This window comes from Columba livia, chromosome 10, assembly GCF_036013475.1.
Source record: "Columba livia isolate bColLiv1 breed racing homer chromosome 10, bColLiv1.pat.W.v2, whole genome shotgun sequence".
Classification (NCBI taxonomy): Eukaryota; Metazoa; Chordata; class Aves; order Columbiformes; family Columbidae; genus Columba; species Columba livia.
In genome coordinates, this window is record NC_088611.1 from 4944875 (window position 1) to 4960689 (window position 15815).

Sequence of the window (15815 nt, forward strand, 5' to 3'; positions counted from 1 at the left end):
TCTGTGGAAGAGGAAACCAGCAACCCCATCACTGACAGCCAGGAGTCTTCGGGGTCTTCCGGTAGCTCCACAGAGCAGGAGAGTGGCCAACGCTCCCGGTCCCCTGGGCCTGTGCGAACACGAGGCCGCTCCCGCTTGCAGCATCGGGCACAAAATCCCTACAGCCGGCCCAGACGTCGCCGTGGAGCCAGCCGTGCACGGTCCCGGAGTGCTGGCCGTGATCCCCCTGCACCGGCACAATAAAGTTGCCATTAATTTCTGTTCTTCAGGCACATCACAGCTGTTCTTCTGGAGTGTGCGTTAAGTGCCTTCCTGACAGGCCTTACTGCAGCCTGAACGTTGGTTTATTGAAGTGGGGAGCAGCCATCCTCTCGGAGGGAGGCAGAGGAACCTGGGGGACCTGATGGGCTCTTCTGCCAGTGAAGAGGCCATGAGGAAGGAAAGGACCTATGGAGGGTCCAAAAGAGAAGTCAGTGGCAGCTCTTTGTCCTTTTGTTCTTGACTGCTGTGACTGGGAAGACATGAGCCGTAGGTGTGGCCAGAACGGGCCATGCTCTTCATGGGGATTGTGCTGGGTGCTCCCAGGTGCCCCCGAGCAATGGAGCTGAAAGGGAGCTGGGCAAAGAGCTGTGGTCGTGCACAGCCGTGCTGTGAACTGCAGTGTTCATTCCCTGGCACCAGATCCAGTCACAACCAGGGCTGTGCTATGTATGGCTCCCAGGCACTGGAAACCAGTAACCGCTGCCCTGCGCCACCAGGGTCGTTAAACGGCTCCCCAGCACTTCAGGGCAGCAGCCTGTCCAGCCCCCTGGAGCTGATCATATATGAAGCTGCTCATGGCTGCAATGCCAGGGCCCAAAATCCCTACTGCCGGCCTGGACGACGCCGTGGCACGAGCCATGCACTGTCCCTGAGTGCTGGCCCTGATCCCCCTGCACAGGCACAATAAAGTTGCCATGAATTTCCGCACTGGGAGATTCCACGCTTGTTTGTTGGCTTCCTCCTCTTCTTCTCCCTTTCTCGAGGGGCAGCGTTAGGGGCCAGGCCCAAAGGTTTGTCCTCTCCCAGAGGGTCAGCAGCACCTTCTCCAGAACCCCCATCCTTGCGGGCTGCCCCATGGCCCTGTGCTTCGGGCCTGGCTGGCCCCGCAGGCTGGTCAGTTTCCCAGGGGAAGTTCACAGCCACCCCCAGGGCCGGAGCTCTCTGCCCCTGCTCCAGGAGGGCAGCCCGGCCACCTGCCACCCGCTCTGCCTTGGAGACAGGAAAAATTCGACTCAGCAATGTAATCCAGGGCAACCTTCTTGAGCAGGCCCTTGGAATAAATGGTCCCAAAAGGTGCCTTCCTCCATGACATTCAGAGTTGTGTGCTTCTGCCTGTGTTTCCTGCTCAGGGGTGCAGAATATAGCAACAGGGGGGTTGGCTGCCAGACTTGTCCTTTGCTTTTTCCAAGGAATGTTAGATGGCAAAATCCGCAGCTTCTTTGTAAAACAAGAGTCCAAAGAGAGTCAGACGTCAGGCCAAGGAAGCACAGAAGCCGGCAAGGCAGAAATAAAAGACATTGAGGGAAGGTGGAGATGAGAAGAGGAAAGAAACTGACTGGACAAAACTTCTACTGCAGACCTGCTGCTCTGAGAACACCAACTTAAAGGGGGTAGCCAGGGGGTTCCCTAAGCTGAATCTGAGTTGTGGTCATTTATGGCAGTGGTCCAGAAACTTCTCTCAACCAAAGCACTTTTCCTTGGTCAAGGTGTTAGCAATCAGGACACATAACCACGGGCGTAGTTATATGTGGTGCTTTATTTCAGCGCTGGGGAAACCAGGGGCTCGCACCCAAAGCTGGCTCCGACCACTGATTCAAACTTCACCATTTTATACAATTTGGTTACATACATATTCTTTAAAGTTACAACGTGTATATTGCATATTCATTAGGTTACACAATTATTTCACAATATCAGTTGCAACACCTTGGAACTACTCTAAGCATGCGCAGTGTCCTCTGGTGGTCGTTCAGGGGGTCTTCAGGATGAAGTAAGTAGTCTTCATCACTAGTGTACTTTTCACCTTTTGTCACTGCACATGCGCACTTCGTATAAAATTATACAAATTCTTGGATGATAGCAAATGTACCTTCTCAGCACTTTCAAGATAAGATAAGAGCTTACTGAGAACTAACAGAACTAATTTTCATTTCTCTAAAATATGAGCTCGTATACAACTTGCATAGCTTTTACGATAAGGTAGGAATCCTGGATATGGTCTACAGAATCAGAAACAGAGCCCAGCCCACAAAATTCAATTCAACTATAACAAAGGGGGCTGTCTCTCAATCAGATAAGTAGACAAAATAAGTAGAAAAAGAAAAGGGGGGAGTTTTAATAAACGATTCTAAGAGTTAGAGATGTTTGTTCATTAAAGCTTCTTAAAAGGAAACGCTCAGGGGTTATTGTGCAACACGGGAAGCCCCTGCCCTTTGTTATACAACTGCCTTAAATGTTCGACCCTCTAAAGGTGGGGGGGGGGGGGCAGGGGTAGGTGAGAAGACAGGAGATTAACGGCCTGACAACAGAGGACACATGCGCAGAAAGAACGAGTGACGTGGCACCCTGAGCAACGGACCCGGGACTGTCGGCCCTATAAGAAGGAGTTTTTCCCGCGCGCGCCACTGGAGGAGCCGAGACTCCCCGGCCGCCCGGCGCTGTGTTTGCTGATTGCCTTGAAATCCATCGGGAATAAACTTCTGTTATTCAAGTTAATTTCGAGTCAAAATCTATTACATAACCAGCCTAAGCCTAATGTAACAAGACTAGGCATAATTTAACAGTAACTTAAGAGAGAAACAATAGCTATCTGGAGACTGGAAATGAAGCAAAGCAGGATGTCCTTGGTTTGCAAGCTGGGAAAGTCGAATGTTTCGCTTATTGAAGGAAGAGCTCTGTGACCTTTGCTGTGTAGTAGCACAAAACGACAATACACTTACACTGAAGAAATTAGGTCAAAAAATTGACACGGGGCTGGGGGCACCAGGCTGCAAGGACTACTGGGGACAACTAGAAACCTCCAGTAAAGACCCACAAATACCAAAGGTGGATTTAAGGGAGGGATTATGTAAACAGTTCATGCTTAGTGTATGAACTAAGCAGTCGAAACCAATGAATATGCAATTGGTATGTGCAATAAATACCAAGAAGTGTCAGACATGTGCACATTCGATGAGAAGAACGGTCCTCTGAGCATCCGGCACAGTGCAATAAAAATGCCTGCTTTTTAGCACTTTCAAAACAATGTTCAGTAGTCTTTTTGCTGACTTTTTGGTAACCAACAGGAAAGTGACAGACTGGACAAAACTTGTATTTTCCAACAGACAGTGTTGGTGGGAGCTCCCCCACTTGATGGGCCATCCCCGGAGGTCCAGACCCTGTGGTCCAGGCTCCAGGCAGCTCAGCCTTTGCCCTGGAGGAGCTTCCTGGGGGCTCTGGCCCATGTCAGCGAGTGGCCACCACCCCAGGGTCTGCCCAGAGGAGAGAGCTGGTACCTAAGATACAAGTTAGAAAAAAGGTTACACAGATGTTAGGTTACAAGAATGGTATTTATTGTTAAGACAAGCAGTGAATAACTGAAGGGTGACACGCTTACTCTGAGTAGATAAGAAAGACCAACTAGTGTAGGAACTGGTTCAGCATGACCGTGAGGTTCCAAGTAGAGTAACAGAAGAACTGTGCAAGCCCAGGACTTGAGTTCAGTGCAAGGACAATGTGATGAAGACTTCTTACTTCCTCCCATAGCCCTCGAAAGACCACCAACTCACTGCTCTCTGCAGGTGCTAGAGACATCTGCATATGCTTAGTGGTTCCAAGAAATGTAATACATATGTAAAGCACTTCCCAGATATGTAATGAATATGTTTGATCTGTGAGAATATAACCCTTGTCTGGATACTAACCAGTGCCATTGCTTGGTGGACCTATCCCTGTGAGTGCCTGGAGCCAATAAACGAATGCTGCTTCAGAAATCTTAAAACTCTGTTTTAGAAGTTTCTTTACTCACTGATCATAGGGTGTCAGAGCCTAGACCACGATGTGGCTGGCACAAGACTCTCAGCTGGGCAGAGATGTTTGGCAAGGTTTAGAGAGCTGAGCCACAAATGCTCGCACAGAATCACAGAATGGTTGGGGTTGGCAATGACCTCTGGAGATCCAAGCCTTCCCTCCCCACTCTTCCATCAGAGAAGTCCCCAAAATCACCTGTGAAGCTACAGGCTAGGGCTGGGGCTGCCCAGGATGGAGGCTGTCCTGCTCTCTTTCCTCACAAGTGCCCCTTTCTGGCACCTACAAAGCAGCCCCACAGCCACTTGCAGTCTCCTACCCCACCGAGGACAGGCTCCCACTGACTCTGAAAGGTAGTTTATTGCCATTGAAAAAGCCCATTTCCACTCAGGCTCCCCAGCTTGTGGTCCCACTGCTTTTTCTTCTGGAGTCAGCTCATCACCAAAGCACCAATGTGTTCGGGAGAAAGATGTTGGGCCACCTGCGACACTTGCTGCAGGAGCAGCCACCCCGGTTATGTGGGTGCCAAGGGCTCGGGCCCGGTCTCGGCCCTTCACAGCCCCTCTGTGAGGCGGTGGCCGTGTCAGAGTGGGTGGCATGTGGCCAAGGGCGACCCCGCCCGTATTCGTGTGCAGGCAGGGCAGCGGTGCTGGTGTCACAGTGGCCACTGTGACCCACGGGCCCAAGCCCATAAAAAGGAGTGCTGGGCTCAGGCCGCGTGTCAGTGCGAACTGGCGAGGTGAGGAGAGGGCAGGGCAGGGACGGGGCTGCCGAGGCAGGAGGGGGCCCCACACCTCGGGGCTCTGGGCTGTGCTGCAAGCCCACCCGCGCCTGGCTTCTCCCGCAGAGGTAGCAGAGGAGCATTTGGAGGAGACAGCTCAGCGCTGCTGGGACAGAGACTCTCCAAACACTCACTGTTGCCATAGTGGCTTATCAGCAAGGAAGAAGAAACTTCCCTGACACAATGGAGCGGGGTGAGAGCAAAGCATCCCTCCCGCAGCCTGGCACAGGGGCTTTTGGGGCGGCCAGTAGGGGCCGAGAGCCGTGGCAGGGGAGGCAGGAGCTCTGAGCCTCTCCAGGCCAGGGCCCCTCCTCTCCTCAGCAAGTGGGGCCCAGGTTGGGCTGTGGGCACCTGCTGGGACCCCAGTGCCCACAATGACCCAGGTCCCCAGGGCCTCCAGCCCTGCTCATCAGCCAGGCAGGGACAGAGCAGCCCCCTGGGGACAACCCCTCAGGGACGCTTCCCCCACCCCGCAGAGATGCCCATGCCTGTGGCATTTGCTCTCTCCCCTGCAGCCTGCCTGCTGTGTCGCCGGGCAGACACTGCCCCGGAGCTCTGCGGGCTCATGCTGGAGGCAGAAGGGATCTGTGCCCATCAGTATTGCCTGGTGAGTTATTCTGGGGCTCCCTCCAGCTGCTCCCTCCGGGCAGTCCCGGACACACTCTCCTCATCAGCTCCTCGTCTTTTCTCTTCTGCAGTTTTTTGCCAACGAGCTTTTTCACCGTCGGCCCAGAAATGATGGACTCATGGGATTTCTCCCTGAGGACATTCTTCATATAGTGGAGCGGGCAGAGCAGAAGGTGAGGACCTGACAGGAACAGGGAGATTTGTGCCAGGAGCACTTTGCAGGAGCCTGCCCCAGACCCTGAGAAAGAAATCCCAGCCCTTCTGTCATGGAGGCACCCCAAAAACTAATTTAGATAGGTGATAAGCTCCAAAGAGTCTATATTCCAACCAGAACTGTTTAGCAGAAAGCAACGAGAAACAGGGTTTACCAAAAAATATTCAGGACTCTGACAGAGTTATAAATCACAGGTTCTGATGCTGGTTAGGAGTTCAATTACTGCACAGCTGATTCAGACCCAAGGGACCCCAGAACTCTGGAAAGATGATTCAAAATGCAAATCTTACCACTTATGTGATAGGACTCTCAAGAGAACCCAGAAGATGGCTTGCCAGTGAGGGGTCTCAGTCCTCAAGAAATCTACCTTAGATGGTGTCCTAGTCTAAGGAGGAGAGTCTTCTACTGCAGACCTGCTGCTCTGAGAACACCAACTTAAAGGGGGTTCCCTAAGCTGAATCTGAGTTGTGGTCATTTATGGCAGTGGTCCAGAAACTTCTCTCAACCAAGGCATTTTTCCTTGGTCAAGGGGGCTGTCGCTCGATCAAAGGGTGTGTGAATGACCATAGTCATCCATCGGTCTACAAGTTCCTGGTGCTTTTCGGGAGCGGTGGGGGAACCTCTGCCACACCTTCCCACCAGCTCTGGGACAACGGTCCCAGCAGCTCCGCAGAGGCTCCAGCACAGGAGCCACGTCTGCCAGGCAGAGCTGCGGGGTGTGACGAGAAGTGGCCACATCCTGCGCCCTGTTGGGAGCTGCGGGGCTGGCGGTGGCACCCTGAGGCTGCAGCTGACAGGGGCTGCTCTGCCCTTTCAGGACTGCTTCGTCTGCAGCGAGAGCGGGGCCACCATCACCTGCCAGGAGAGAGGCTGCAACCGCAGCTTCCATTTCCCCTGCGCCTTGGAGGGTGGATGCGTCACCCAGTTCCTTCCTCATTACAGGTACCTCCTGTGCCCTCCTCACCAGCCCTGGGGAAGGACCCAGCACTTCTCACCTCACCCATCCCTGTCTTCCTGCCCCCAGGTCCTACTGCTGGGAGCACCGTCCCCAGCAGGAACTGCAGGCAGCTCCGGAGAACACCGCCTGCCTCATCTGCCTGGAGCCTGTGGAGGAGAGAACGTCCTACGGCACCATGGTGTGCCCGGCGTGCCAGCACGCCTGGTTCCACAGGGGCTGCATCCAGGTGGGAGCCGTTCCCTAGGCCCCGGGGCACCGCAGGGCTCAGCAGCACCAGGGCCTCACTCACACCCCTTGTGTTTCTCCTGCAGGGACAGGCTATGGGCGCTGGCATTTATTGCTTCCAGTGCCCTCTCTGTCGAGATAAGGATCAGTTTGTCCCAGTAATGCTCATCCTGGGGATCCGAGTCCCTCTCAGGTCGGTGTCCTTCTGCCTGGCCCACAGGACAGGAGGGTGCAAGCTGTGCCACGGAGGGACTGCCCCAGCAGTCCTGGCCCTCCGCTGTCCCAAGAGTCTGGCCTTCAGCCTCATAGAGGAACTGGAAACAGGACAGTGGGGAAAGAAGAGCAGGGACGTCCTGCAGCTGCCATATGCCGCGGCAGCAGGAGCTCATCCATTTTCCTTTCTCCATCAGGATGCCATTGTGGGAGAACGACAATGCATACGCACACCTCGGTGACAGGCACAGCCGCTGTGATGCCAGGGAGTGCCTTTGTCCCCAAGGCAGGGAGCACAGAGAGGGACGGGGGTAAGTTGGCCAAGCTGCACCCTGGGGCTCTGTGTGCGATCTCTGTCTCCCCAAGGGCTCAAAGCAGAAGGACTGCGAACGAGAGCTCTGCCGGACCGGCCTGTGCTGCGGTCACTTTGTCCGCAGAGCCATGAAGCCCCTTGCTTCCCCAGGTCCTGGCAACTGTTCCTGTGCCGCTCCTGCGCCGCCGAGGGCACCCACAGAGGCTGCTTCGGCTTGAGGACCAGCGGGTCCCTCTGGGAGTGTGACAGCTGTGCTGGCCTGGGCACTGGTGAGAGGCAAGGGGTGTCCCGGGACTGGGGCCGGGCAGGGCCTGGCAGCGGGACATGGGCTGGGCTCGGCAGAGCCTCTCTGCTCCAGGAGGGCTGGGGCCCTGATCTGGCCCATCCTGCCCCAGGCCTGGGGGGCCGTGCCCTTGACCTTCCTGCTTCGCCTCACAGCCGCCAGTGCCAGCTCGGAGCTCGCTGGCCCCAGCACCGCCAGCCAGGCAGCATCAGGGCCGTCTCTTGGATCTCCAGCACCAGAGATCAGCAGCCCCAGCACCACCAGCCAGGCAGGATCGGGGCCATCCCACAGCTCCCTGGCAGCGGAGACCAGCAGCCCCAGCACAGGCAGCCAGGAGGCATCGGAACCCTCCTCTGGGTCTCCGGCACTGGAGACCAGCAGCCACAGCCTGGACAGCCAGGCAGCATCGGAGCCATCTGATGGCTCCCTGGGACCAGACACCGGCAGCCCCAGCACAGCCAGCCCGGTGGCACTGGGGCCATCCCACAGCTCCCCAGTGCAGGAGACCAGCAGCCCCAGCACAGGCAGCCAGGAAGCATCGGGGCCGTCCCACAGTTCCCCGGCACTGGAGACCAGCACCTCCAGCACAGGCACCCAGGAAGCATCGAGACTCTCCTCTGGGTCCCCAGCACTGGAGACCGGCAGCCACAGCCTGGACAGCCTGGCAGCATCGCAGCCATCTGATGACTCCCTGGGACCAGACACAGGCAGCCCCAGCACAGCCAGCCTGGTGCAACTGGGGCCATCCCACAGCTCTTTGGAACTGGAAAACGGCAGCCCCAGCACCACCAGCCAGCTGCCATCAGGGTCTTCCCACGGTTCCCCTGAGCTTGAGAACGGAGGACGTTCCAGCTCCATTGGGCCCGTGCGAACAAGAGGCCGCTCCCGCTTGCAACGTCAGGCACAAAATCCTTACAGCCGGCCCAGACGTCGCCGTGGGTCCAGCCGTGGGCCATCCCCGAGTGCTGAGAGCAGCACCGCCAGCCAGGAGGTGCAGGGGCCACCCGTCTCCCCGGTAGCTGAGACCAGCAGCCGCAGCACCGCCAGCCAGTTGCCATCAGGATCTTCCCACGGCTCCCTAGAGCCTGAGGATGGAGGACGTTCCAGCTCCATTGGGCCCGTGCGAACAAGAGGCCGCTCCCGGTTGCAACGGCGGGCACCAAATCCGTACAGCCGGCCCACAAGACACCGTGAGAGGAGCGGCACACCAGCACCAAGTGCTGAGAGCAGCACCCACGGCCAGGTGGCTTTGGGACCATCTCACCTGTCCCCGATACCCGAGTCCACCAGCAGCCCCAGCCCTGCCAACCTGGAGGCATTGGGGCTGTCCCTCAGCTCCCTGGCAGAGGAAACCAGCAGCCCCAGCACCACCAGCCAGCTGCCATTGGGGTCTTCCGGCACCTCTCCAGAGCTTGAGAGCAGCGGACGCTCCAGCCCCCCTGGGCCTGTGCGAACAAGAGGCCGCTCCCAATTGCAACGTCAGGCACAAAATCCTTACAGCCGGCCCAGACGTCGCCGTGGGTCCAGCCGTGGGCCATCCCCGAGTGCTGAGAGCAGCACCCCCGGCCACGAGGTGCAGGGGCCACCCGTCTCCCCGGTAGCTGAGACCAGCAGCCGCAGCACCGCCAGCCAGGAGGCATCAGAGCCTTCCCCGAGGTTGCTGGAACTGGAAACCAGCAGCCCCAGCACCACCAGCCAGTTGCCATCAGGATCTTCCCACGGCTCCCCAGAGCCTGAGAATGGAGGACGTTCCAGCTCCATTGGGCCCGTGCGAACAAGAGGCCGTGCCCGGTTGCAACATCGGGCTCAAAATCCTTACAGCCGGCCCAGACGTCGCCATGGGTCCAGCCGTGGGCGATCCCCGAGTGCTGAGAGCAGCACCCCCAGCCAGGAGGTGCAGGGGCCACCCGTCTCCCGGCTGCCTGAGACCAGCAGCCGCAGCACCGCCAGCCAGGAGGCATCAGGGCCGTCCCACCGCTCTGTGGAAGAGGAAACCAGCAACCCCATCACTGACAGCCAGGAGTCTTCGGGGTCTTCCGGTAGCTCCACAGAGCAGGAGAGTGGCCAACGCTCCCGGTCCCCTGGGCCTGTGCGAACACGAGGCCGCTCCCGCTTGCAGCATCGGGCACAAAATCCCTACAGCCGGCCCAGACGTCGCCGTGGAGCCAGCCGTGCACGGTCCCGGAGTGCTGGCCGTGATCCCCCTGCACCGGCACAATAAAGTTGCCATTAATTTCTGTTCTTCAGGCACATCACAGCTGTTCTTCTGGAGTGTGCGTTAAGTGCCTTCCTGACAGGCCTTACTGCAGCCTGAACGTTGGTTTATTGAAGTGGGGAGCAGCCATCCTCTCGGAGGGAGGCAGAGGAACCTGGGGGACCTGATGGGCTCTTCTGCCAGTGAAGAGGCCATGAGGAAGGAAAGGACCTATGGAGGGTCCAAAAGAGAAGTCAGTGGCAGCTCTTTGTCCTTTTGTTCTTGACTGCTGTGACTGGGAAGACATGAGCCGTAGGTGTGGCCAGAACGGGCCATGCTCTTCATGGGGATTGTGCTGGGTGCTCCCAGGTGCCCCCGAGCAATGGAGCTGAAAGGGAGCTGGGCAAAGAGCTGTGGTCGTGCACAGCCGTGCTGTGAACTGCAGTGTTCATTCCCTGGCACCAGATCCAGTCACAACCAGGGCTGTGCTATGGCTCCCAGGCACTGGAAACCAGTAACCGCTGCCCTGCGCCACCAGGGTCGTTAAACGGCTCCCCAGCACTTCAGGGCAGCAGCCTGTCCAGCCCCCTGGAGCTGATCATATATGAAGCTGCTCATGGCTGCAATGCCAGGGCCCAAAATCCCTACTGCCGGCCTGGACGACGCCGTGGCACGAGCCATGCACTGTCCCTGAGTGCTGGCCCTGATCCCCCTGCACAGGCACAATAAAGTTGCCATGAATTTCCGCACTGGGAGATTCCACGCTTGTTTGTTGGCTTCCTCCTCTTCTTCTCCCTTTCTCGAGGGGCAGCGTTAGGGGCCAGGCCCAAAGGTTTGTCCTCTCCCAGAGGGTCAGCAGCACCTTCTCCAGAACCCCCATCCTTGCGGGCTGCCCCTGGCCGGCTGCCCAGCGCCATGGCCCTGTGCTTCGGGCCTGGCTGGCCCCGCAGGCTGGTCAGTTTCCCAGGGGAAGTTCACAGCCACCCCCAGGGCCGGAGCTCTCTGCCCCTGCTCCAGGAGGGCAGCCCGGCCACCTGCCACCCGCTCTGCCTTGGAGACAGGAAAAATTCGACTCAGCAATGTAATCCAGGGCAACCTTCTTGAGCAGGCCCTTGGAATAAATGGTCCCAAAAGGTGCCTTCCTCCATGACATTCAGAGTTGTGTGCTTCTGCCTGTGTTTCCTGCTCAGGGGTGCAGAATATAGCAACAGGGGGGTTGGCTGCCAGACTTGTCCTTTGCTTTTTCCAAGGAATGTTAGATGGCAAAATCCGCAGCTTCTTTGTAAAACAAGAGTCCAAAGAGAGTCAGACGTCAGGCCAAGGAAGCACAGAAGCCGGCAAGGCAGAAATAAAAGACATTGAGGGAAGGTGGAGATGAGAAGAGGAAAGAAACTGACTGGACAAAACTTCTACTGCAGACCTGCTGCTCTGAGAACACCAACTTAAAGGGGGTAGCCAGGGGGTTCCCTAAGCTGAATCTGAGTTGTGGTCATTTATGGCAGTGGTCCAGAAACTTCTCTCAACCAAAGCACTTTTCCTTGGTCAAGGGGGCTGTCTCTCAATCACATAAGTAGACAAAATAAGTAGAAAAAGAAAAGGGGGGAGTTTTAATAAACGATTCTAAGAGTTAGAGATGTTTGTTCATTAAAGCTTCTTAAAAGGAAACGCTCAAGGGTTATTGTGCAACACGGGAAGCCCCTGCCCTTTGTTATACAACTGCCTTAAATGTTCGACCCTCTAAAGGTGGGGGGGGGGGGGGGCAGGGGTAGGTGAGAAGACAGGAGATTAACGGCCTGACAACAGAGGACACATGCGCAGAAAGAACGAGTGACGTGGCACCCTGAGCAACGGACCCGGGACTGTCGGCCCTATAAGAAGGAGTTTTTCCCGCGCGCGCCACTGGAGGAGCCGAGACTCCCCGGCCGCCCGGCGCTGTGTTTGCTGATTGCCTTGAAATCCATCGGGAATAAACTTCTGTTATTCAAGTTAATTTCGAGTCAAAATCTATTACATAACCAGCCTAAGCCTAATGTAACAAGACTAGGCATAATTTAACAGTAACTTAAGAGAGAAACAATAGCTATCTGGAGACTGGAAATGAAGCAAAGCAGGATGTCCTTGGTTTGCAAGCTGGGAAAGTCGAATGTTTCGCTTATTGAAGGAAGAGCTCTGTGACCTTTGCTGTGTAGTAGCACAAAACGACAATACACTTACACTGAAGAAATTAGGTCAAAAAATTGACACGGGGCTGGGGGCACCAGGCTGCAAGGACTACTGGGGACAACTAGAAACCTCCAGTAAAGACCCACAAATACCAAAGGTGGATTTAAGGGAGGGATTATGTAAACAGTTCATGCTTAGTGTATGAACTAAGCAGTCGAAACCAATGAATATGCAATTGGTATGTGCAATAAATACCAAGAAGTGTCAGACATGTGCACATTCGATGAGAAGAACGGTCCTCTGAGCATCCGGCACAGTGCAATAAAAATGCCTGCTTTTTAGCACTTTCAAAACAATGTTCAGTAGTCTTTTTGCTGACTTTTTGGTAACCAACAGGAAAGTGACAGACTGGACAAAACTTGTATTTTCCAACAGACAGTGTTGGTGGGAGCTCCCCCACTTGATGGGCCATCCCCGGAGGTCCAGACCCTGTGGTCCAGGCTCCAGGCAGCTCAGCCTTTGCCCTGGAGGAGCTTCCTGGGGGCTCTGGCCCATGTCAGCGAGTGGCCACCACCCCAGGGTCTGCCCAGAGGAGAGAGCTGGTACCTAAGATACAAGTTAGAAAAAAGGTTACACAGATGTTAGGTTACAAGAATGGTATTTATTGTTAAGACAAGCAGTGAATAACTGAAGGGTGACACGCTTACTCTGAGTAGATAAGAAAGACCAACTAGTGTAGGAACTGGTTCAGCATGACCGTGAGGTTCCAAGTAGAGTAACAGAAGAACTGTGCAAGCCCAGGACTTGAGTTCAGTGCAAGGACAATGTGATGAAGACTTCTTACTTCCTCCCATAGCCCTCGAAAGACCACCAACTCACTGCTCTCTGCAGGTGCTAGAGACATCTGCATATGCTTAGTGGTTCCAAGAAATGTAATACATATGTAAAGCACTTCCCAGATATGTAATGAATATGTTTGATCTGTGAGAATATAACCCTTGTCTGGATACTAACCAGTGCCATTGCTTGGTGGACCTATCCCTGTGAGTGCCTGGAGCCAATAAACGAATGCTGCTTCAGAAATCTTAAAACTCTGTTTTAGAAGTTTCTTTACTCACTGATCATAGGGTGTCAGAGCCTAGACCACGATGTGGCTGGCACAAGACTCTCAGCTGGGCAGAGATGTTTGGCAAGGTTTAGAGAGCTGAGCCACAAATGCTCGCACAGAATCACAGAATGGTTGGGGTTGGCAATGACCTCTGGAGATCCAAGCCTTCCCTCCCCACTCTTCCATCAGAGAAGTCCCCAAAATCACCTGTGAAGCTACAGGCTAGGGCTGGGGCTGCCCAGGATGGAGGCTGTCCTGCTCTCTTTCCTCACAAGTGCCCCTTTCTGGCACCTACAAAGCAGCCCCACAGCCACTTGCAGTCTCCTACCCCACCGAGGACAGGCTCCCACTGACTCTGAAAGGTAGTTTATTGCCATTGAAAAAGCCCATTTCCACTCAGGCTCCCCAGCTTGTGGTCCCACTGCTTTTTCTTCTGGAGTCAGCTCATCACCAAAGCACCAATGTGTTCGGGAGAAAGATGTTGGGCCACCTGCGACACTTGCTGCAGGAGCAGCCACCCCGGTTATGTGGGTGCCAAGGGCTCGGGCCCGGTCTCGGCCCTTCACAGCCCCTCTGTGAGGCGGTGGCCGTGTCAGAGTGGGTGGCATGTGGCCAAGGGCGACCCCGCCCGTATTCGTGTGCAGGCAGGGCAGCGGTGCTGGTGTCACAGTGGCCACTGTGACCCACGGGCCCAAGCCCATAAAAAGGAGCGCTGGGCTCAGGCCGCGTGTCAGTGCGAACTGGCGAGGTGAGGAGAGGGCAGGGCAGGGACGGGGCTGCCGAGGCAGGAGGGGGCCCCACACCTCGGGGCTCTGGGCTGTGCTGCAAGCCCACCCGCGCCTGGCTTCTCCCGCAGAGGTAGCAGAGGAGCATTTGGAGGAGACAGCTCAGCGCTGCTGGGACAGAGACTCTCCAAACACTCACTGTTGCCATAGTGGCTTATCAGCAAGGAAGAAGAAACTTCCCTGACACAATGGAGCGGGGTGAGAGCAAAGCATCCCTCCCGCAGCCTGGCACAGGGGCTTTTGGGGCGGCCAGTAGGGGCCGAGAGCCGTGGCAGGGGAGGCAGGAGCTCTGAGCCTCTCCAGGCCAGGGCCCCTCCTCTCCTCAGCAAGTGGGGCCCAGGTTGGGCTGTGGGCACCTGCTGGGACCCCAGTGCCCACAATGACCCAGGTCCCCAGGGCCTCCAGCCCTGCTCATCAGCCAGGCAGGGACAGAGCAGCCCCCCGGGGACAACCCCTCAGGGACGCTTCCCCCACCCCGCAGAGATGCCCATGCCTGTGGCATTTGCTCTCTCCCCTGCAGCCTGCCTGCTGTGTCGCCGGGCAGACACTGCCCCGGAGCTCTGCGGGCTCATGCTGGAGGCAGAAGGGATCTGTGCCCATCAGTATTGCCTGGTGAGTTATTCTGGGGCTCCCTCCAGCTGCTCCCTCCGGGCAGTCCCGGACACACTCTCCTCATCAGCTCCTCGTCTTTTCTCTTCTGCAGTTTTTTGCCAACGAGCTTTTTCACCGTCGGCCCAGAAATGATGGACTCATGGGATTTCTCCCTGAGGACATTCTTCATATAGTGGAGCGGGCAGAGCAGAAGGTGAGGACCTGACAGGAACAGGGAGATTTGTGCCAGGAGCACTTTGCAGGAGCCTGCCCCAGACCCTGAGAAAGAAATCCCAGCCCTTCTGTCATGGAGGCACCCCAAAAACTAATTTAGATAGGTGATAAGCTCCAAAGAGTCTATATTCCAACCAGAACTGTTTAGCAGAAAGCAACGAGAAACAGGGTTTACCAAAAAATATTCAGGACTCTGACAGAGTTATAAATCACAGGTTCTGATGCTGGTTAGGAGTTCAATTACTGCACAGCTGATTCAGACCCAAGGGACCCCAGAACTCTGGAAAGATGATTCAAAATGCAAATCTTACCACTTATGTGATAGGACTCTCAAGAGAACCCAGAAGATGGCTTGCCAGTGAGGGGTCTCAGTCCTCAAGAAATCTACCTTAGATGGTGTCCTAGTCTAAGGAGGAGAGTCTTCTACTGCAGACCTGCTGCTCTGAGAACACCAACTTAAAGGGGGTTCCCTAAGCTGAATCTGAGTTGTGGTCATTTATGGCAGTGGTCCAGAAACTTCTCTCAACCAAGGCATTTTTCCTTGGTCAAGGGGGCTGTCGCTCGATCAAAGGGTGTGTGAATGACCATAGTCATCCATCGGTCTACAAGTTCCTGGTGCTTTTCGGGAGCGGTGGGGGAACCTCTGCCACACCTTCCCACCAGCTCTGGGACAACGGTCCCAGCAGCTCCGCAGAGGCTCCAGCACAGGAGCCACGTCTGCCAGGCAGAGCTGCGGGGTGTGACGAGAAGTGGCCACATCCTGCGCCCTGTTGGGAGCTGCGGGGCTGGCGGTGGCACCCTGAGGCTGCAGCTGACAGGGGCTGCTCTGCCCTTTCAGGACTGCTTCGTCTGCAGCGAGAGCGGGGCCACCATCACCTGCCAGGAGAGAGGCTGCAACCGCAGCTTCCATTTCCCCTGCGCCTTGGAGGGTGGATGCGTCACCCAGTTCCTTCCTCATTACAGGTACCTCCTGTGCCCTCCTCACCAGCCCTGGGGAAGGACCCAGCACTTCTCACCTCACCCATCCCTGTCTTCCTGCCCCCAGGTCCTACTGCTGGGAGCACCGTCCCCAGCAGGAA

General features: G+C 56.0%; 1 protein-coding gene across 1 annotated transcript; it reads left to right on the forward strand.

Annotated features, from left to right (window-relative positions):
- Positions 1 to 4781: 4781 nt before the first annotated feature.
- LOC102098068 (serine/arginine repetitive matrix protein 1) lies at positions 4782 to 10339 on the forward strand. The gene is given in 9 exon segments (XM_065074982.1): positions 4782 to 5021; positions 5344 to 5435; positions 5527 to 5628; positions 6487 to 6611; positions 6694 to 6858; positions 6860 to 7045; positions 7263 to 7376; positions 7529 to 7647; positions 7817 to 10339. Coding segments are annotated over 9 exon segments (2979 nt in total). The 5' UTR covers positions 4782 to 5011; the 3' UTR covers positions 9883 to 10339.
- The last annotated feature ends 5476 nt before the right edge of the window (positions 10340 to 15815 follow it).